Below are 22,999 nucleotides of genomic sequence, written 5' to 3' on the forward strand. Positions count from 1 at the left end.
TGCAAATGCTGAGTCCCTAGACCAGTTTCACAGAAGAGACACGGACAAAGCAAACAAAATCTTCCCACTTCCAGTCTAGTTTTCTCTAAAATTTTGAGGAATGCAATGCAGCATAGTACAAATATGTACTATCCAAATTTTCAGCGATAATTTAAAAATATATATGTATCAGCTGAAATCAATAAAAGCATCACTTTAATAGTCTAATATGATAGCGAGTTTTTGTGGTAGTGGTTATCATAGTTATAATAACAAGACTCATGTTATCATGTATTGAACATCACTGCCATTTGATTTATGCAGAACTACCCATGACAACTTATTTTAATTTAGAATACATACATATATAATATACATGTGTATATACATAATTTGGATGAGTAGGCAATAATTTTAACTTTAATAAGATGTTTCTGCTAGGAATTTGAAATTATATTATAAAACACTTGTTTTGTGTTTAAAATTGTGGTTAAGAGGAGGGATTCTGAGCTCTGGTTGTGCATGAGGCCATGACTCACTATCCAGGTGTGAAAGGTACTTATCCTATTATTTCACCTCTATGAGCTTTATTCTCATCGGTGAAATCCACACTGTATCTGCTTGATACAAGTATGGCAACAAAGAACTCGTCTGTGGCTTTGCTATAGATTTGGGTTGGAGAAAAGTAATTTTCCTTTCAATTTTTTTAATAGACGGAGTAAATATAGTAAAGCAAAACAAGAAGCAGATGAAGAGAAACATTTGAATCAAGGTATTAAATAGTGTGTTAAATAGTTTTCTTCATTGAGCATGTCTTGTTCTCTAGTTTAGAAGTATCTAAATAATATTAACTTAGCATTATTGTTTACCTAATTGTCCACATAATACACTTCAGAGATACAAACCAAACAAGTGGTTCGAATGGTTTAAAGTGAAATTCAAGACAAGGGTAGAGTAGAAAAATTCCTTTAGAATTTTGTGTCCTCTTAAAAGGGTGTTAGTGTAGTTGACTCATTGTTGTAGCTCAGTGGCAAGACTTACAACAGAGTTCATTGGGTATACTCAGTCTTGCCTTATAGACTCTCTTTCCTTCTCCATGGAATGGGTCATTTTTAAACTCTTGTCCTCGACATGGGAAAGCAGTCCCAGAAGTCAGTAGAGCTACACAGCCTCTGGAGCAGTGGACAAGTCTTTGCATACCCATTGATAAAACCCCAAGCTGAAATTTCAACATTTGCGTTGTCTAAGACCATACAGCTAGCCCAACTTTTCCTGTTAAGAATTTTTAGGGGGCTGGGGAGATGGCTCAGTAGAATAAGTGCTTGCCTGGCAAGCACAAGAGCCTGAGTTCAATCCCTGGTTGGGGGTGGGTGGAGTATTTTTAGGCCCGGACCACACTGCTTCTATTATATAGTGGTTCCTGAGAGGTGGTTGCCCAACGTATCCCATCTTCATCACTTAGGTGTCAGAACTTATGTGGATCCTTTTACATATGAAGATCCTAATCAGGCAGTTCGAGAATTTGCCAAGGAAATCGATGCTTCTTGCATTAAGATCGAAAAAGTCATAGGAGTTGGTAAGTGTCTGAGTATCTATTCATAAATCAGCCATCTTGGTGGATTTAAATGTATTCATATATACTATACAAATGTGTATATGTGCATGTGTGTCTCATATACATGGACATATATAAATATTGTATAATGAGAGTTCCTTGCTTGAGATATAAAATATGCACAATAAAGGCCTTTTGCAAATTTTGGTTGTTCTAAAACTCTTCAATATTGAGTTTCTGGTTCCTTATAGATTCCTTTTGTCTCCTGAAGGTGAATTTGGTGAAGTCTGCAGCGGGCGTCTCAAAGTGCCTGGCAAGAGAGAAATATGCGTGGCCATCAAGACCCTTAAAGCTGGTTATACAGACAAACAGAGGAGAGACTTCCTCAGTGAGGCCAGCATCATGGGACAGTTTGATCACCCAAACATAATTCACCTGGAAGGCGTCGTCACCAAATGTATGTGGGGTCACTCCCTTTACAAGCCAAACTAGAAGTTGCTGGGAAATTAAACACACATCTTCTTTGCAGAGAAATGACAGATGGAGCAGACCCACTCATTGCTAATAGGAGGAACTCAATGTAGGACAAGTCATTAATCTTGTAGTCAGCACTAAATGGGTCTATGGTTACCCTATCTCCAAGGCAGCTTGCATGAGATTTTAGGGAAATTAATAGTGCAGGCTTTTGGTATGCAATGCCATCTTTCAAATCTCTGCCAGGCCAAACTGACTGTCACAAGGTAGGCACAAGCAGATGGTGAGCAAAATAAATTGTAAGTACTTTTCATATAAAACATAGCAAACCTCAACACACCTTGGGCAGAAGCTTCAGTTCCAGATGCAGGGAGTGAATCTTGAGAATCTTTATTATATTGGGGGATTTGCTTGTCTGCTCTGCCTGATTTATGGCCAGTGCCATTCGGTGCCTATGCACAGTAACACCTGGCTGAACCTTCCAGTCCATTACCATTCACTGAGTCTCTGCACTACGCTTCAGTTAAAGTTCAACACAGATGCCTTTTGCAAAGAAACCCCAAGTACATCTGTAAGCCAGGCGAAGGCAGCCTTACCCAGTGCGTGGACATGGCAGCTGAAGTGGTGACTGGTTAAGGCAGTGCTGTTTCAGGTGTTGCCAGACCAGCTAGATTTCTAGATAAACCTAGGATCTTGGAGACTCAGGGCTCAAGAAAGGTCAAGACTTCTCTTCTGTGATATAAGGCAGATCCACAGGTGCAGAGTAGAGGGGAAGGAGCTGCTTCTGGGCATGAAATACAAGGCAGGCCTGGGAAGGTTTAAATGGTGAAAGTGAGAGAAACTCAATATTGAAGAGTTTTAGAATGACCAAAATTTGCAAAAGGCCTTTATTGTGCATATTTTATATCTCAAAGTTAAAGGAGAGTCCCTGAACACATGTTTGCTTCTGTTTCAACTCATCCCTGTAAGTTTCACTGGTAGGAGAGGGAGGACCCCTGAGTCTGCATTTCCCAAGCGTTCTTGCCCCAAGGGAAGCCAGTGTTGCAAGTGCAAGACTCCCACTTCTGGATCTACTGGCCTGGGGACAGGAGACAGCTGTGCACCTACTAGGGCAGATGCTGCTCGGTAGTCCAGTTTCTTCATCTGGAAATTGGAGATAAAAAATAATTTGCTTTCCCAGGTTGGTTGGGGATAAAGACAACATTTAAAGTGATTAGCATAATAGCAGATCTACCAAAAACAAAAACAAAAAAACCCAAAATAACAAAACAAAACAACTCATAGGTGTTAAGTAGTATTGTTTTATCTACAGTAGGACATCTTTTCTCATCTCCAGAATCAGAGTTGCTTGGAGCGCCTCACTACTTTAATTAAAAGATAACATTCCGTTTAAATACTTCTACATGTGTAATTTTTAAAACCCAAGCTCTATTCAACTCCGGGTGTATTTTTCCTGCCACAGACAATGATTTTTGTAGCACCTCAGCAGGAAAGGAAGAAACAGGGAATCTTTGTATTAAAGTCCCACCGCACCTCTAAAAGGCGTAGCTATTACAGCTGTAGCTGTTAAAAACGACTGGATGCATTTGCATAATGCAGTTGTCACTGAATTCAAATGATTTAAAATTTCCTCGTCCCCCTCCCTCCCCCCTGCATCACTGCCTGTTGCAGGAAGGAGCCACCTGCACCCTTGAGCTCGGCCTGGGCCTATTTTATAAGCCCTTCTGCTGATGGAGGCATTCAGCTTTATTTCTCTTGTCGAGCTTGTAAAGATCCTGACAAATGGATACTTTTAACAAATAGAAGAAGGAATGTAGAAAAACTGTGAAGATGGTGCCAAGCACAGACCAGGGAGGTGTGAGGGTGAAAGGCTAGCCGTGGACACGTGTGAGTTCATTACCAGCAGTTACTTGGGTAACTTTCTAAACTGGCTGGAGGATCATAAATTCTTCTCCCTCATCCCTTTCTTTTGGGTCTTCTGCTCTTCTCCAAAGCTCCAGTGGGATCTGGTGAAATGGAAGTAGGTGCTAATGCTTGGCTGGGGAGTAGGCTTTTCTTCCTTAGTTGATGAAGTATCTTTTGATTGAAGCACACTAATTAAAACTCACTCAGATGTGTTCCATCTGTACAAAGCCTGGGATGCATATGTATAGGGAAAGAGGCATGGGGATTCCACCCCATCCCCCATCAGCAAAGAGGAAGACTGGAACAGCTTCATCCATCCTTGAATGTGCACTGAGATGCTTTGTTTCCTATTAACTTTATTTGATCACTGAAATATACTCTCCATGTATTGTCTTGTAATTAAAAATGTTTGCCTCTAAGCAATTTCCAACCCTCCCACCCCAAATGCAGTCCAATAACGTGGACTTCACTGAAGTTAAATACTTATTCCCTTCAATATTTTTGTCTGTAATGTGAAGATATTTTCCCTCTTCGCCATTCTAGAAGTTACTAACCAACTCATCTCTGATGGAAAACATACTCATTTTAAAAAATAATGGGGACTGGGGAGATGGCTCAGTGGAATAAGCACTTGCCTGGCAAGCGCAAGGGCCTGAGTTCAATCCCCAGTTCCACCAAAAAAGAGGGAAAAAAATTTAAATAAATAAGTAAAATAAAATATAAAATAATGGATGCTTTTCAGCAAAGAAATGTCGCAGGCCATTTTCCCTGAATGAATAGTTTAAATCCAAACAATTAGCATGTACAGCAATAAAAATGGGTATTTTTGATATATTAAACCAATGTTTTGTTTTCATTTTGCAAGTGGGTAGTTTAAGGAAGGAAATGGAATAAGTTTATTTATAGAGGGAGTAAAGAAAGTGAAACACTAAAGGCCAGAGCAAGGCAATAGAAAAGATGCAAATATTATGCATGGTTGGGTGTTAAGATGTGTCCAAAACATGTGATTTCTAACACTGCTTCTGTCTCTTGAAACAGGGGTTTCCCTAAGTTAGAGAAAACGAAGGTTCCCTCTGTCCATTGCCTTCTTTAGTATCACACAAGTGGCTCTTCTGGGGACAAAATAAATTAATTATCCTAAAGATTTTTTTCACATTTAGACCGGGCTGCCCATTATCATTCCCCTTTTTGCTTGAGAGAGCAATTATCCATTCATGTGCTCTCTGGACACCGGAGGCCACTTTAGTTAAAGACCTTGTCAACGAGCCCACCCAAAGGGTTAACCTTCCAGATGGAATTTAAACCTACTCGTCCTTTTAATATTTCATCCCTAGCTCCCCACAGCTGAGGCATAAGCTTGGCTCGCTTTAATTAAATTAGATCACACAAGACAGGTGTCTTGGCAGTAAAATTGTGCACAGCCCATTTTTATCTCATTAACTGCACCGCTTATCAAGGGTTTTTGTTTTTCTTTCCGAAAACTCTAGGTAAACCAGTAATGATCATAACAGAGTACATGGAAAATGGTTCTTTGGATGCCTTCCTCAGGGTATGTCTTATTTTATATTAAATACAAGCATATAAATAGCTACAAAACTCTTAAAAAATTCCTTATCCGGTTTTCTTGTCCTCATGGACCTTTTGAACATAGCGAAGGAAAAAAGAGAAGAAATTGAAAATGATGTGATTTTTAAGGCTATTAAATAATCCATAGGTGATGGGAGAAGCATTTGATTTATCCTTGTATCGTGAAGCTGTGTGAGCCGTGGATTCATTACGCTTGGCTGATTTCCACGTGTCACAGGAAGCAAAGGCAGCTCCTCCAGTGCGTTCTGGGAGTGAATTAGTGACTTTGGTCAGCACGGCCCGGAACTAATGTGAAGTCTCATTGCATACCGGATACAGATATCAAAAAGAGACTCAGTCCTAAGTGCAGGGTGGTAATTAATTTGGCCAAATCCTAATAGGATTTCTCTCCCTTGCTTTCTTCCTATTCAGAAGAATGATGGTAGATTTACAATCATTCAGCTAGTGGGCATGCTTCGTGGAATCGGGTCCGGAATGAAGTACCTCTCGGACATGAGCTATGTGCACCGTGACCTGGCGGCACGCAACATCTTGGTGAATAGCAATCTGGTCTGCAAAGTGTCTGACTTTGGCATGTCCCGGGTGCTGGAGGACGACCCCGAAGCAGCTTACACCACCAGGGTGAGCGCCATTTCCCGCCCCGCCGGGGCCTTCTCTCTCCTCAAACAAGCCCTGTCCCTTCTCCCTTGAGGTTCAGGTCTTTGTGCATTGTTTTATTCTACTTCCTCGTCCTCTGAAACCTCTTCCTGTCTCTGTGTCCGTTGTTAAACCCTGGTGCCAAAGAGGAGTTTTGAAGCAGACGAATGGCGTGACCATTTTACAGAGCTACAAACGACAATCAAATTAAATTCTTTCTCCTCTGAAATTTCTTGAGCAAAGTAGTCTAACGAGTAATAAGAGGGTGTATTTAAAATTTAACTAAACTAGAAGGAAGTATAAAAAGTAATTGATAAAACATGATCAGTTGCTAGGAAAATCAAGAATAACAACCTAAACACTGATACTTTTGCTTTCTTTTTTGTTTTCTCTTCCTTTTCTTATCTGAGATTTTCTGTTTGACTCTTTTTTTTATTTGTATTTTTAAAATTCTTACTCTAAACAAGGCAGTAGTATTTCTGCTTGTTTGGCTACATAATCTGAGAATGTATATACAGGATTTATAAAACATTTACACTCTGCAAGGACTTCCAGTATCTAATGGCCTTCATTTTACTACTAGTAGATAATCGTGGAATCAGGCATAGTTAAGAGCATTCAGTATTACAGTTAATGGCACTGCTGTCTTAGTCTGACAATCTGAATATAAAACACTAATGGAATAAACACAGAATCATAAAACAGTTATTGGCTATTAAGGCTGACACGGTGAAAATCCGTGAGGTAGACAGTTCCCACTTAATTACTCACAATTTTGTATCTGCAATTCCAAGCACTGGAGGTTTTTTTAAAATTTGTTTGATAGGTTAGTTTGTTGGTTATTTAAATTTTTGGATAGTCTTCAATTTCTTTGGCTCCATTTTTGATTCCCATGCATATCCTACTTGAATTCTAAGTCTATTGATTTAGTAAAGAATACCTCTTTGTGGAGGCTAGAGGTACTTTTTCTTTCCCTCAGCAGTGAGAGAGAGAGGAAAGGAGGCTTCTAAAATAATACATTAACATAGATAAACCCTTAACCAGAGATTTAAGGAAGAGAGTCATTGCAAATATCCTACAATGGATTTTAAGACTACATCAAAGCAGTTCCCAGGGAGTCCATTGTTGTGTTTAGTAGCCTTAAAGAAAAGCTGTAAGCTATGGCTGTTTGGACAGCTCATGGGTTTGTGCTCAAGTTGAGTTGATTTCCTCAGGTAGAACCTTAGAAAATCTGAAACTGAGTTTAAAACACTTTATACGTATACAAGAGACATTGGAGGTTGAAAAAAGAAGCAGCAGCAACTTAAACTTTTCCTTAGTAATATATTGTTGCTTTACCATTATTGTGCATGTTTCTAAAAATTAAATAGTAGGTAAAACTGCTTTCCTCTATTCAAGTCAGTAATAGAGCTACTACCTGTAGCTATTCTCTGGCTTCCTTTAAGGGCCAATTAATGTATTCTAGATATATTGAATGCATTTCTTTTGCTGTATCCTACAGGAAGGACAATGTGATAGGCAGAAATTTTCATATTTGTTCTCCTTTATTCATTATTTCTGAAGCAGTAGTAACACTGGCTTTCTGCTGCTGGGGCAAAGAATGCACTAAGAAGTCAAAGCAAGTGTCAACTCCACATCCTTTGATACACTCTGGTAACCACATGTACTTAGAAAAACTCTCAGGTTTTTCCCCTTTCTTCTACAACATGGCCCTAAGCAGAGCTCAGATAATAGGTTGGCTTTGCAGAAAAGCAATTAAGATAGATTACTTGGTCACTTCCCTGTGACTAAAAAAACATGAGGAGAACTGTCTCAAGCTGGAAGACTTTACTTAAAATAAACAGATCTCTCATTATTGTTGGGAGAGTGATCTCAAGAATACTGCTGTCCTGCTTGGCAAGTAGTGACTACATTCAGAAATGAAAACAGCACATCAGTAATGTACTTAGGGAATAACTTATGGCTTAAATGCTCACAGGGTGGCAAGATTCCTATCCGGTGGACTGCGCCAGAAGCAATTGCCTATCGTAAATTCACATCCGCAAGTGATGTATGGAGCTATGGAATCGTTATGTGGGAAGTGATGTCGTACGGAGAGAGACCCTACTGGGATATGTCCAATCAAGACGTGAGTCTCAGTGTTCTGAAATATATGGCTTTTCATTGCGATTGAGGAAGTTCTGCTCCACTGTGTGATGAACTGAGCATTGGAGTTGAAAGAATATAAATTGAAGGTTCTTGATATATAGTGGTCTGTTTCTAATTATGACCAAAAATGACTTGATTACAAAGATTAGAGTTACACATCTTCTATGGTATAGTGTGGGAAAGAGAGAGATAGACAAACAGTTATTGATCACAAACAGCGTGGCATAATATTTCGATTTAGTGAACTTTCTCTGGACCGGACCAGAGCAAATCTTATGTTTGAATTTTAACAAAATGTAGCAAAGATTACCAAAAAAGCAAAATCCACATGTGGTAAAATTGACACAAAAGGTTTATCGACAGAAAATTAGTGAATATTTTAAAGCTGGCACAGTTGTAATTAGAGCTTGCCCCTGGAGGACTCTCCAGTGAAGCCTCACTAAATGACCCTTTGTAAATTATGCACATCCCTTTAAACGTACCATCTGGACTAGTTCATGAGGGAGTATCCACCATGCCTACAATTTCAGAAGAGCATTCAATAATGACACTAATAAGATTCCAGAGTAATAGAATTTAATTACAAACATCTCCAGTAAGAAAGCAAAAATCAAAACAAAGAGCCCTCGATCAGAGGTCTTCCTAGAACACACTGGAGCTCATTGTGGAGAACTTTTAGTGAGGTATGCAGGGCTTAGAAATTCCCATCGAAAGAAAATGACCAACTATATGTTTGAATTACTCTTTCTTGTTTTTTTTTAATGTACAAGGAGAATAATCACTGAAGATGTCGACAAGTGCAGGGTCTTCAGCTTATCGATTAAGATTATATTTTAGAAAAGTTTCTTTCTACAGCTGTCTGGTGCACAGTGCTGTCATGCTCCCAAGGAGCAGGCAGTGGCAGGGCCTTGGTACTCACACAAAGACCCAAGTGCACTTGAACAGAACGTTCAGAGCTCTGGAGAGACGTAGGCACCCCATCACCAGTGGGACAAAAAGAAGTCTCTACTGTGAAGCTTCAACAGGTGGTACTGATATTGTTATTCTCTGTAATCCATAAAAGAAGAGCCATAGAGGATGGGAGAAAGATGGCACAGCCAGCCTAAATGACAGATAAACACAAGCTGGAAGAAGCCCACAGAAGCAGGTGGTGTGTAATCTTTTTTTGATGTGATTGTACTGTGTAGTACAATCAAGTAACTTCTTCTTTCTATGTAGGGATGCAGGTTACAGATCCTCAGAAGGAAGAAGACAAAAAAGACCTAAATGAGCAAATCATGAATATACTGATAGAATTATTTGATACTTAACTTTCCTTCATTTCAGTTGAGAGAAATAATTAAATAATCCCAAATGTACCATATATAAAGATGTCAGTATTAGGGCTCTAAATATTTTCACATCTGTAACTTTGATAGTTTCTATATTATGTTGAAACAATGGACTATTTTATATATTTCTGTTTCTGGCTGTATCCATGAAGAAAGTCATCTGAAGCCATTGTTGCTCACCAGTCATGTTACTCTGTCATTTGCATGTATTGGTCTCTTTGTGATCAGTTCTGTATTTTAAAAAAAGGAATCAGTAGGCAACGGATCTGGCGAAGGATCTTCCTGGGTAGAATCCATTGCATGCAAGTAACTGCCAAAAATTTGCCCAAAATCTTTTGTTTGTTTGAATCCTTTGCCCCTTTGTAATATTTGGCAGTAAATTGAGAAAATTTACCTTGTTAGCCCACGAGCTGTCTTCTAAGCTGGTAGCTAATAGACAGCTTCTGAGAGTGTATGCAGTGGTCTGGGAGGTTATAACAAATTGAGTTACCCTACCAGCAGCCCAGTGTTGCTGACATTCTTGTCAATTCAATGTAAAATGTTTTCATCAAGTCTGGAGTCAATACCATGTACCTTGGAAGAAAAAAGCCAAAGGTTCAAATTGACCTGCTGTAATTGCCACAAAGAACTGGAATAAAATGAAATAGCATAGACAAGTCTACCTCGGACAAGTAGAAGATAGAATGAGATGTCACAATGTACATGGGAGAAGTAAGGATCAAAGGGGTTAATCAATCAAAGGATGATTGTGAAAGGGAAACAGTTTGCTGGTTAAGAGGGCAGCAGTCAAATTAGCAGACAGACAGGGAATCCAACTAAGTTCACTTCAGTTGAAGCGGGTTGAATGGGGTCACCAGCATTTCTGTAGTCACTGTTTCTCAGGCAGCAATTATTCTGGTAGGAAAACAAAATAAAGTGAAACAAAAGTGCTGATTAGAGACAAATAAAACTTCAAACTCTCAAACAAATAAAAGTTTCCAGAATCTGTGTTACTCATGAACAAAGCCTATGTGTGGCCAAGAAACTATGAAGTAAGTCCCCTCTTTAAATGTGGCATGAGTCACACCGTATTACCTTGCTGAATGCACACGCCAAAGGGGAGGCACTTAGAAAAAAGCCAATAAGAAAATAGTTCAGTGGCAACTTAGAAAAGTTAGTGTTGGCAAGAGACTGCTGAATGATGTATATCTTATTTAACAAGGAAGCCACTCAGGTGATCTTGGACAGTAAAACATTTGTTGCTATCATTGTATATCATTGTAACTTCTTTCCTTAGATATGTGAATGCTGCCTTTAAAATTTAAATTAAAAAAAAAAACAGCTATTTCCCTGTTAATCTTTTAATCAAGAAAGAGAAACAAAATTGATGTCTAAGGCTATAATCTTCCTAAAGGAAAAATGGCTAGGCATCTGACCAGAGGCTATAGTATTGACCAATGTTAGCTGTCTGAGCAGAGGTGGCTTAAAATTATGCCAAGGGAATTACTGTTCTGCTAAAGGCTCCTGAAGGGCTCCCTGGAACTCGGTTAGAGACTCTCTTGCTGGGAATATGTAGGTGTGCTGATGCTGAGTTGCAGAGTGCATAGGGATTGGGGCAGGACTGTGTGATCTCTGTGGGCATGAATAATACTCTGACGCTATGCTGTTGATCTAATTAGGTTCTAACAGCTACGGAATGGGGAAGCATCTATCTTCCCTTTAGAGTTCCAGATTGGCATCACTTACCATTTGCGAACACCTTATAGCAACAACTGGCTTCTTGTTCCTGCCACCAACAATGCTCAGGTCCAGGGTTGGCTTCAGTGAAGGATTTGGAGCTATGCCCAAGCTCCAGCTTGCTGGCAGCTTCATGTAGGAGATGCATGCCTGTCTGGAGGGTGAACCTCACACAGTAGACTGCCTGGCAGCCTACCATGTCATCCTGTTCTCTCCATAGGTGATTAAAGCCATCGAGGAGGGCTATCGGCTACCCCCGCCCATGGACTGTCCCATTGCACTCCACCAGCTGATGCTGGACTGCTGGCAGAAGGAGAGAAGTGATAGGCCGAAATTTGGGCAGATTGTCAACATGTTGGACAAACTCATCCGCAACCCCAACAGCTTGAAGAGGACAGGGACAGAGAGCTCCAGGTTTGCCATGTTTACTTAATAATGACGTATGAAAGCACGCATCAGAGGTGGCAGGCGAGTGGTGACTCATTTTCCTTTTCATCAAAGGCCACTTTATAGAGCTGTGCAACCCAGGATGATTTCTTTCTCAATTAGTTGAGTATTTACAGTTGTTAAATCCATCATTTTGAAGAGCCCCATGTCTGTCAAGCCTCATGATAGGAAGAAAAATAAAGGGAAAAAGAAAGAAAGAACTAAAGTGCTTGCTTATGATGCTGGCCCTGAAAACTTAGGAAGGGGCTGAAATACACTCTTGGAAGACAGTCAAGGCAGTAGATGCCACTTTTTGAAAAGACAAAGGAAATAATAGTAAAGATGGAAGAGTAGGTCTTTCAGCACTGCGTTTCTAAGTTGATTTACCAAGTGAGAATTTCAGCAAGGGATTCATTAGGTTTCAGTCAAATTTCCCCTTTCTAAGTCTTAGAAGAACACAGAATTAGTGTAGAAACAGATCAAGTTACCAACAACAGGCAATGAATTTTTTGAAAAGGGATTTTAAAACAGTAGGATTGGACTGCCTGTGAAAGAGGTGGTTAGTTCTCTTGGAAGAGTGACATGAGGTCAGTCACTAAAGAACACAAGGATATTACCCATGCCACAATTCACTAGGAGTTTTTCTCCATGTGGAATCAGCTTTGCTCCTGGCATGTTCAGGATGCCTACATGCCAGTGCCGTCTGAAAGGATATACACCATCCTTACCTAATTTTCTTTCCTGAATTATGCAAGAAGCCAAGAGCACTAAGACCAAGAAACTGGTCTGTGAGAAGTGAAGCGTCACTTCATTTCTAAATCTGAGCTTCTCAAATCCTACTGCTTTTCTTCATGATCTGAGTTAAAAACTGAAGGATATTTTGTTCTTCCAGAATATTTAAGTCCTATCTGTCTTTGCAAGCCTTCTGTATTTTCCTTCAGTGTTTCTCCTACAAACTTGGCTTCACAGTCGTGGAGAGAAGGAATACATTTAGGATCAGGTCAGCCTCCTCTGCTTCTTAGGGCTGCAGTTCCAGAGTTCATGTCTGAGGATTCCAAGGCCCATTTCTTGGTGTTTACTGCTTCTCGTATATGTGGGAAGGCACATAAGATCTTCACCTACTAATGTATGCAGTACTTGCTTTGCACCAAAGTACAGAGTAAATCGAATTATTGGATGTATTTTCCTTACTTCTAAACTTGTCTCACTGATAGTACAATGCTTATTACCATTTCTGAAAATTGGATGTCGCATAACATGTTATATGTGTCAGAAAAAAGTTAGGCAAATGTCTTGGTGTTCTGGAAGGACTAGAAGACTTCCAGAGCAAACTTGAGACTGTTCCTTGGAGTTAACTGACAACGAATGGAGATATTTTCTTCTGGAGGTCATTTTGACCTTCTGAGGCACTTAGGTCCTATGTCTTGCCTTGTTAGTGGGCTTTTCTTAAGTTAGAAGTAAACGCAAACCAGTAAGTCTCTGCTTATTACAAATGCTATTGCTCTACATCCAGCACTCCGTGAAATATCTCAAACTCTGTGTGTTAATTGTTAACTCAAGCCAAAGAGACAAATTAAATCTTGATTATTCTTACTGTAAACATCTGCAGAATTTTACTCAGAATAGTAAACTTACTTGAAATAAAGGGTTTACAAGAAAGGTCGCAGAGTCAAGCTATTTTTTTGGACATAAAGCTGATTGAACAAATCTTAATCACAATATTTATGAGAAGAAGAAATAGTACAAATCCAAAAATTTAGGTAAAAATAGAAAACTATAAATCGAGTCAGAATAATTCTGTTTTGTAGACAAGGCTTGCTATTAAGCTAATTGTGTTGCTATAACAAAGGGCTTTTGACAACATAACAGTATTGCTGAATAGGTAATCAGAGCAAAAGGGGCATAAAATGACTCTGAAAAATCTCTCCTATGATTATTTAGTAGGTTGATGATGGAGATGACTATAGTTTTTATTATAAATACCTTCTTTAAAATAGGTGACTTACTATTTATCAATCTGATAATTCATGGCAGAATTCCTGTCTGTAGTCATTCTTGACAGTGACCTAATACAAAGCACCTGGCCCAAGAAATGTGTAGACTAATAAATAACTTAATAAAAAGTTCTTTGGATTTGTCGAAATCCTTATTTAGGTGCCCCAGCAAAGGAATACAAGTCGCACATTCCACAATCCAAACAGTGATCCAAGTGGCCATTCTTGCAGCGGTCTTGGCACACGCGCTGGTCAGGCATGGGCTGATTAAAGGCGGGCTTGACTCCCTGCAGTTCTGGGCTGGTCTGGATGCTCTGCCCCTGCTTGCAGTCCTGGCTGACACTGTGCTGGACTTGAACTGTCAGTGCTTTCTCTGCTTCCTTTAAGTCTAGCAGGTCGCAAGCCCGCAGTTTTCCTTACACATGCTTCAGTACGGTTTCCAAAACTGCCAGAGTAACATCTGTAACATTCAGTCCTAGCAGGGGCTGAACGCTTTCTGCACAGAGGGCGCAGGTTTCAGTCATCAGGGATCCCCCACTCTTTACCCCAAACTAGGATGTGAAAAGATCTGCTACGAGCACTAGTACCCTAAGAAGCCCACATAAAACAAGTTCAAGAAAAGGAATAAAGCACAGTAAGAGCGATTCTTAGCTGCCTTCACAACTTCGTTAAACTAAGGGTAAAAGACACACTGTTATGTCTGCGATGGATGTTTCACCCCCAGTGTTCTCCTGGCTCTCAGTTGCTATTGCCTACTCCAGACAGTCGGGCTTCCAAGTCTTCCTGCAACGCCGGTAGCTTCTGGCTGCTTACAGCTTCTTGTTTCACTTCTAGACCTAACACTGCCTTGTTGGACCCCAGCTCCCCGGAATTCTCGGCAGTCGTTTCAGTAGGTGACTGGCTCCAGGCCATTAAAATGGACCGGTACAAGGATAACTTCACAGCTGCCGGGTATACCACGCTAGAGGCTGTGGTGCACATGAACCAGGAGTAAGTACCCAGCGATGTAGCAAGAAAGGGTAAATCTAGATTTCATAGTATTTTCCTCTGTTTCTTTCTTTTCTTTATGTTTTTGCTTTGAGCTACATAATCATCTGACTGACTCATTTACAAAAACCCACAAAACTGGAATGCCTCTCATTTGATCTTGTGCATCTTTACCCATCCTCTCTAAAGCACCTACATTGTCACGTTGAGTTACTTCACTGAGCATCTGTACACACCCGCCTCGCTGCGCTGTGTGAATGTGGCTGATTCAGCTGTGTGTCGGCGTGAAGTCTGGCCACAGCGGTTCTCAGCCCTCGTGACCTCTTGTCTCTTTTTGCTCCTCCCCATACAGTGACCTGGCCAGAATCGGTATCACGGCCATCACGCACCAGAATAAGATTTTGAGCAGCGTCCAGGCAATGCGAACCCAGGTGCAGCAGATGCACGGCAGGATGGTTCCTGTCTGAGCCAGTACTGAATAAACTCAGAACTCTTGAAATTAGTTTACCTCATCCATGCACTTTAATTGAAGAACTGCACTTTTTTTACTTCGTCTTCGCCCTCTGAAATTAAAGGAAAAAGTATCTGCAGCATTGCTTGGTGTCCGGATCGCCGGGACCATGGGGCTTTCCAGAAGCGACAGCTGGTCATTGGGATGAGACCCGGAACAAATGGTTTCTCAGAAGTACCTATGTCCATTGCAGTCTGTAAAATACATGTATCTATATAAATAAAACTCTGCCTCTGAATTTTGATGCTGTATTTGCTGCCGGACACTGAGCTTCTCAGAGGACCTCTGATCCGTCCTCGATTTGGAATTACAACCCTAGTGTTTTGTTTGTGGCATAGATTACAGTCATCTCCCTTCACTGCAGTGAAGACCGTGCCCAGGAACAGTTGTGAAGGGCTCCGCTGTTGCCTTCAGGGCCTGGTTCATAACAAGGAAGCAAAGATAGTGGGGGGAAATAACCATGTGGCCCCTGCGTGTTGCTTCTTTGAGCCCCAGTCACCTAATGGATTCTACCAACGTTGTGGGGCTGGAAAGCAAAGGAAAGAGGATGGAGAATAATGTAGAACCCAAACCCCACAACCCCCACCTGGGAAAGGGAAGTCTGTTTCTTCAGGCCTGAGGCTGTGCCATATGAAGTCTTATTTGTGGACCCTACAAACTTGTCATAACTACCTTCTGGACAGTGGGCTGTGACAATCTGGAATAGGAAACTTTCATACTGCCCTCCTTTTAAAGACGCAGCTCCAAGTCTATAAGGTAAGTTGAAGGACTCAACAATGAATTTTATTGTAGTAAAAATTCTCTCTCATGCGTGCGTGTGTGTGTGTGTGTGTGTGTGTGTATGTGTACGGACATATATGAACTTGATCTTATTTGAAACACAGAATAGCAAGTATTGCTTCAGGTTCCACCAGGTCATGTTGGGGTTCTTTCTCCCCCCACAAGTTCAGGCCTTGACTGGTAATAGAAAAGGACATCAAATACAGTATGGCACTCCTGATGTTATTCTAGAAGAAGTGAAGTACACAAGGTAAGGTCAAGTTCAGAAGGGTGCTTCCTCTGGCTGTGCTGTGTCTTGCAGAGTTCCTGTTGCCCTTGTTACCACTCAGTGCTATCACCTGGGTACCTACCTGTCAGTGACATCATGGACCTTTCTGACTATTAAATTGCACACTCCTTTCTTCTGAGAGTTTGCACCATTGAAGAAGTACTAGGATATCTCTTCCACTGTCCTCACTTTTGTCCTATTCTGGAAATTATTTCCCCAGAGAGAATCAGCTAAGAAGGATTTACCAAGATGTCAGCAGGAGATGTGACATTCACCATGACTTCCTTCTTATCAGACAGTAAAGAATGCATCTCTTATCTATAAGTTCATTAACTGCTTTAAACGATTCCATTTTATGATTTTCTTCTTAAAACATGTGGCTTTGTTCATTCCTAGAAGCAAGGGACCTAACTTTGCACTGGGAGAATTTTAACTTAAAAAAAAATTCCATTTTTTATCACTTTTAAACAACAACTTGGCTGATTTAATGACCTTTTATTTCCCTCTCAGTGTTACCCTGAAAGCTATTTCTTATAGAGCAAAGGATGTTAAATTTGATGTTGTCAAGTCATGACAGTTTAGTAGAAACCGTTTTTTTTGCAACAAAAGTTGTAAAAGCCTTTCTGTTCAGAAGGAATGTAAAATTTGTTTTTAAAAGTGCTCCAACAATTTTTGTTTTATCACCACTTTTGCTAAAGTCTATGAGTTTTACAAATTCCTGTTGAAAGTTGACAAGTATAGGTTGGGCTTTTTGGGTTTTGGGTTTTGTTGTTGTTGTTTGTTTGTTTGTTTTTCTTTCATGCTCTTTTTTTTTTTTGGTGGAACGGGGGATTGAACTTAGGCCTTTGCACTTGCCAGGAAGCGCTTATTTCACTGAGCCTTCTCCCTGGCCCCTTTTGCTTACCTTTAGAAACTGATATTTTTCAACAAATGTTTAGAATATTTTAATAAATAATCTTTCTGATTCTAAAAGGAAAATAGTATAGAATTGTACTTTAAAATATACTGCTACTGAGTGCCTGGCTAGCTCAGTCAGTAGGGCATGGAACTCTTAAAATATACTGCTACCTTGCCCTTACAGAGATTAAATAGTGAAAAGTCTTGCATTCTTATATATTTTTTTAAAGCAGAACTTTTTTAAAGCAAGGATGTGCTGATTCTAAAATACTCCAGCAATTTAACCTTATCTGCTATGTTGGAGTAGTTTTGTTGCTATTTAGCATGCGTCTTTGTAAATGCAATAGTCAAGTAAAGACTAAAAAGAGAGGTAGAATATGAAATCTCACGTCAGTTGAGAGTTGCAATGTGAAACTTAATTTTAACCCCTGAACATGTGAGAGTCACAGCCATTGGAAGGGCTGAAACAAGACAAAACTCTTTCCAAGTATCTAAAATGATAACTGGCAGCAGTGAAAGTATTCACTACTGTCACTGCCTCCCTGCAGTGTAGGAAAGATGCAAGAACATGAGGAAGGGCCTGCTGCTTTCAGGGCGTGGATCCAGACTCTAAGAAAGCTATGGCTTTTAAAGCCATCTGCAATGCTGACACTGGGAAACCCACCCCACTGTTCTTTATAACTTAGTCCCTCCCCTGTAAGTTACAGAGTGAAGGATGCCTTAGTAGTAATATGTTTCCTGATGCAGGATGGGGTTGTATGCGTGTAGGAAATACTCTCGTGAACAGCACAGAGAGCTTTCTGGGAGAGGGGGCAGTTTTCCTCCAGTAGTTGAGTGTAGCTCTTCCGTCTGCTGTCATTTCATTCGTGAGCCTGGATGCTGGGCGGCGCATGCCAGAGTGGAATGAAATGTACTTCAGTAGGAGGGCGTCCTGCAGCAGAAGGTTCTTAGCTTATGTGGATTTCTGGGCAGCCGGGACTAACTGTGTATCTGTACCAACGTGGTAGCCCTATCAAATCATTCCTAAAGTTAACATGCATTGTTTACCCTAGAAGTTTATAAAATTGTTCTATTGTAAATGGAAAGTCTGTAAAATGTACAAGTACAACTTCCTTGCAGTGAAAGGAAGTGGGTGATAGAGATATTTTGGTATCTTTATGGCTGATAAGGGAGCAGCACTATGTTTATTTAATCACAATGAATTCCTTTCAACAGCTCTTGACGCCCCTTTTGCACCACATGCTTTGTCTGGGCTTTGTTCAAGAAATTCCCAATGAAAAGGGAGTTGTTTGAATTCAAAGGACAGAGGCTCGTTTTTCTCAACTCTTATTTTTAGCACCAGCTAGATTTAGACCTTCCCCCTCCCCACAACTGGGAATTGAACTCATGTCCTTGCTCTTGCCAGGGAAGCACTTATTCCACTGAGCCATCTCCCCAGGCCTAGATATAGACCTTTACATTTCCACTCTTCTAGCTTCAGATCTGCACTCATTTCCAGAAAAATCTCAACTCCACAAATCCTCACTTAATAATGAAAATAGAGTAGACAGTAGGCATGAGGTAAAGAAGGGGGTCTGCACGCTGACAAGGGACAAGAGGTTTGAGACCACTCTTTCTCTAACAGTGGGATTCCTAGTAGCAAAAGAAACTTACAGTTTGCCTGCTGGGTATGCCTGTAATCACAGACTCTGGGAAGCTGAGGCAGGAAGATCCCAAGCTCAAACTGGGTCCTTGTTTCAAATGAAGAAATAATACAAAGGGCTGGCTGGGACTGCAGCTCAGTGCAAAGGACATAGATTCAATTGTTTATATATATATGGTTGCTGCCCATATGCTGCAATATATTACAGAGTTTTAAGGAGAAGTTCATGTTCTATTTTTTTCTTCACATAAATTTATAGATAAAACTATACTGCAAAGAAAGAGCTTTCTGAAGATATTGATACAGCATACCCTGACCTGCATTTATAATTTTCAATTATAAAAACTGATTTCTATATGAATCATTTGTGGGAATACTTTATTTCTGTCTCCAAATAGACTACATATCATGTACGTGTTTAATAGTGGTCATTTAACTCAGCGAAACTATCTTTTTTATTCCTTCCCACACAATAAATGTGCACACACGCCAAATTGAACAAAATTAGCACAATCGCCAGTAGAAGTACATTTTAATCTTAATCTCTGCACTATATTTGAGGCCATTAACGATGAAGCACCGCCTCTGTGGCAGGCAGCATGGTCCAAGGAGCAGTCCTGATGATCATTTGTCACAAATGCAGGGAAAGATTCCTTTTTCAGTTTGAATTGATCATTTGGCATGTGGAGAGGACCAGGAGGAGCTGTGATGATGCTTTGGGTCAGGCTTCTCTGCTCAAGGCTGATGTCTAGACTTCTAGGGTGTGCTCAGGGTGTGTGTGTGTGTGGGGGGGTTCTTGATGCTCTCAAGGAGCCCAGAGCCCCTAGGCCTCCAACACAGGCATCATAGTTACTGTGTCCCTGGCTCTGGCCTCCTTGTCTTCTATGGTTACCTGCACGTCAAATGGATCTCTTACTAGTTAGATATCCTGCTCCTTATTTTCAAGGAAAACATCTATTGCTTTTCATTTCTCAGTTTGTAATATCCAATCATTATGGGTGCTCGTTAGTAGCTTATTACTTTTTCAGAAGAAGAAAGTAATAACTCTTGATCTCTCTCCTACACATTTATGGAGCCCTATTGCCATCTACGAATCTGCATTCTTTGTCTCGGTATCAGTGGCTCATGAGCTGTTAATATTGGCGAGTGTTGTATCTAAAGTCTTGCTCTTTTCTCTGCAGGGAGTAAATTCTGCTATCTCAGCCTCACAGCCTTCCTGTCGACTACAAAGCCCTTGGAGGAAAACAGAACACACCCTCCTCAGTTCCTTCCAAGTGTGTTTCTTCTGCTTCTGTGACACACCAGCTGGGGCAGAGACACAGATGAAGTGGCACCTGTACCTGAAAAGGAGAGACGGCGTGCTTGTAGAACCCCACTTCCCAGGGAAACCCACAGAACTAAAGCTCAGCACCTGCTCTCCAGTTGCACGGAGGAATGCACTGTCTCCCGGCACCAGCTCTGCAGAGCCCTTGCTCCCAAATTCCTCGTGGTTTTATTTATATGTATTTCCATGTTTCATCCCTGTATGTCACTGCTGCATTGGTGTGGCAGCAAGTGACCAGAGGCAACAGGTTTTCCTATGGACACCAGTTCAGGTGCCACCACACAGAACAAAGCCAGTTCTCATGAGCTGCCTACGATATGCATTGCTGAAGTAACATTTTACCCAGGGTGTGCCATTGCAGTGATATAAATATATTTTTTCCTAGACTAAATATGAGCTGATGTGTGTATATCTCTTTTGATGTGTGTACATAGGTGTGAGTGTGTGTGCGTGTGTGTGCGTAGGTGTGTGTACGCGTGTAACCTCATGCTTCAGACTGCCTGTGAATGTTGTGGAATGCTACAGCGAAAAAGTCCTGGTTTCGTGCCAGTTCAAGATGAGAACCCTATGATACGGTGGGCTTGGAGACCATGCCTGTCCCCTTGGAAAGGACTTGGAGATGTCAAATGTCCTATATCTATAAGTGTGTTTTTTGTAGCTGTCACTCTCACCTTAAAGAGTTAATTCTGCAGCTTCGGACAGAGGCGTTTTCATCTTAATGGTGGAATATGCTTAGAATATACACCCATTCAGGTGACAGCCCTTCATCAGGATCAGAAATTCTGATTGCATCCACCCAGCTCACCAATTCCCTCTTGGAGAGAGGAAGGGGGATGGAATCCATCTGGTAACCACAAGGGGAGTACAAGTAGCCTTTGTTTCCCTGCATAAATGGAACTTGTTGAATGCGAACAAATATATGCAATTCCTATACTTTTGGAAATGAACGTGGAAATGTGTGTCGGCCTTGAGATGATGTGTCCGGATGAATACTTTGTCTCCCAGCGTCACAGAAAAATACATGCCAGTGACTCTTGAGATTAATGCAGTTGGGATGGAACAGTCTCAAGCAATTTCAGGTTCCCAAATTACATGGAAAATGCTCTAGTCATGAATATGCAGCTCACTCCTCTTGCCCTCAAGGTATATCAGTTTTCTAGAGTCTGAGTTCTGGTGTGTGCAGATCCAGTACCGATGCGATGATACCAAACTCCAGCCAACTTACTGCCGTTTTCCATAGTCTGAGTGGCTGCCTTGCTCCCTCTAAGCTGTGGTTGCAGGAACTGTGGCCGTTTGTATAAGCTATAACATCAAATCAGGGAAAAATGGAGGAAAAAGATTCTGAACCATATTAACGTTATTGAATAAGTAGAGAAAAATCATCAATAAATATTTATTGCATTCTGACAGGGTGTGTGGCATTGTATTCTTATAGCTATGCCAGAGTGACAAAGTTAATTCACCCCTTTTGGGGGACCTTAATATATTTTTAAAGGGATGTGCCTATGCGTTGATGCCTGAAAACTCTGTATAAAAATGAGATTGAATCTCTGAGCATGTCATCTTCCCCAGAGGAAAGGGTAAGAGGCCAACTTCCTAGTCTGTGTCTTGCCGGGGAGCAAGCGCTGACTTAGTGAGCTTGGATGCTCACATCATGCTCAGATCTTCTATTAAGCAGCAGGAAGCTGTTCCCTAGCACCAAATCAAGTAGCTTCACCATGTGTCTGCAGGCTCCAACTTATTTTTAGCAATCTTCTAAATGAAATGTTCTGGTGTGTTTAAAAAGTTACTTTCAAGAGAGGTTGTTCTCACGACACTGCTAGCGTGTGTGTTCTGAGACTCAGTATCCAATCTGTGAAGGATATGTGTATTAATCCAAACACTTGTATAGCCTCAGTATTTGTCTAAAGACACTCCTGACCAATAAAGGAAAGTTCTAGAAGCAATATTTTCACTTCCTTAGCATTGTCCAAACAACATCAAGCATTGATACACACTGAAGAGCGCATTTATTTTTTGTATCACTCCAAGTATGTTGGAATATGCAAGGACTGTGTTTAAAATTAGAATGTATAAGGCATATTATAATTTAGATCATACTGAAAAAGAAATTAACAGAACATTGCTTGGTTCATACATGTTCCAGAATTTGAGCAATCTTTTGAGTTAGACATAGATTTTTCTATTTTGTTTGAATTTGTCAAGGTATTTTTCTTTCCTTCATGAACTTTAGGTACACATAACTTATGTCATTTATTTATGGTCTTTTATACCTAGTTTGTAAAATTGTAAAATAGCAAACCAAATGCAAAGAGTTTGCATTTGAAAATAATAAAGTAGTTGCTGTATACAAACCTGAAATCTGGTTATGTGTTTTCAATAATTTTTGCTACGTATGCTTTCATTAAATGAAATATTGGTTATAATTTAATCAAGGCAAGATCTTACATGGTAATGGAGCATATTTATGGTGGATAAAAAAGCGTTGATTTATTTTTTATTTATTTTCATTGTATTGTTGGTGAGGTACAGTATGATATAATACATGTATACAGTGTGTAAAACAAGCATTGACTTCTGACACTTCACCCTTGAGAATAATGCATTAGAAAATCTGGTTTTCAGGTCCTGTATTCCACTGTAATTATGATTATGGACTTGGGTTGAAAGTCAGGCTCTGCCACTTGCTAATTGTGCAGTTCAGGGCAGGTTTTCCACTTTTTCTCTATTCATTTCCTTGTTTGTACCACGACAATTACACACCAAAAGCTTTTATGAAGATTAAATATAGTAAATGGTTTAATGCAGTATCTAGCATCTGACCAGACCTCAACAACTG

At 40.4% G+C, this 22,999-nt stretch overlaps 1 protein-coding gene across 1 annotated transcript in view; it reads left to right on the forward strand.

Annotated features, from left to right (window-relative positions):
* Nucleotides 1-22,491, forward strand: part of Epha4 (EPH receptor A4) — a 144,948-nt gene extending 122,457 nt beyond the window's left edge. The window contains exons 9-18 of the mRNA XM_004638166.2: nt 693-751; nt 1,442-1,555; nt 1,806-1,991; nt 5,401-5,462; nt 5,912-6,121; nt 8,115-8,264; nt 11,552-11,745; nt 14,586-14,741; nt 15,091-16,005; nt 20,018-22,491. Coding sequence (XP_004638223.1) covers nt 693-751; nt 1,442-1,555; nt 1,806-1,991; nt 5,401-5,462; nt 5,912-6,121; nt 8,115-8,264; nt 11,552-11,745; nt 14,586-14,741; nt 15,091-15,205 — 1,246 coding nt within the window. The 3' untranslated portion in view covers nt 15,206-16,005; nt 20,018-22,491. The remainder of the gene's footprint in view (nt 1-692; nt 752-1,441; nt 1,556-1,805; nt 1,992-5,400; nt 5,463-5,911; nt 6,122-8,114; nt 8,265-11,551; nt 11,746-14,585; nt 14,742-15,090; nt 16,006-20,017) is intronic.
* Nucleotides 22,492-22,999: the final 508 nt, after the last annotated feature.

The sequence above is a fragment of the Octodon degus genome, unplaced genomic scaffold (genome assembly GCF_000260255.1).
Source record: "Octodon degus isolate 3935 unplaced genomic scaffold, OctDeg1.0 scaffold00096, whole genome shotgun sequence".
In the NCBI taxonomy this organism is placed as follows: Eukaryota; Metazoa; Chordata; class Mammalia; order Rodentia; family Octodontidae; genus Octodon; species Octodon degus.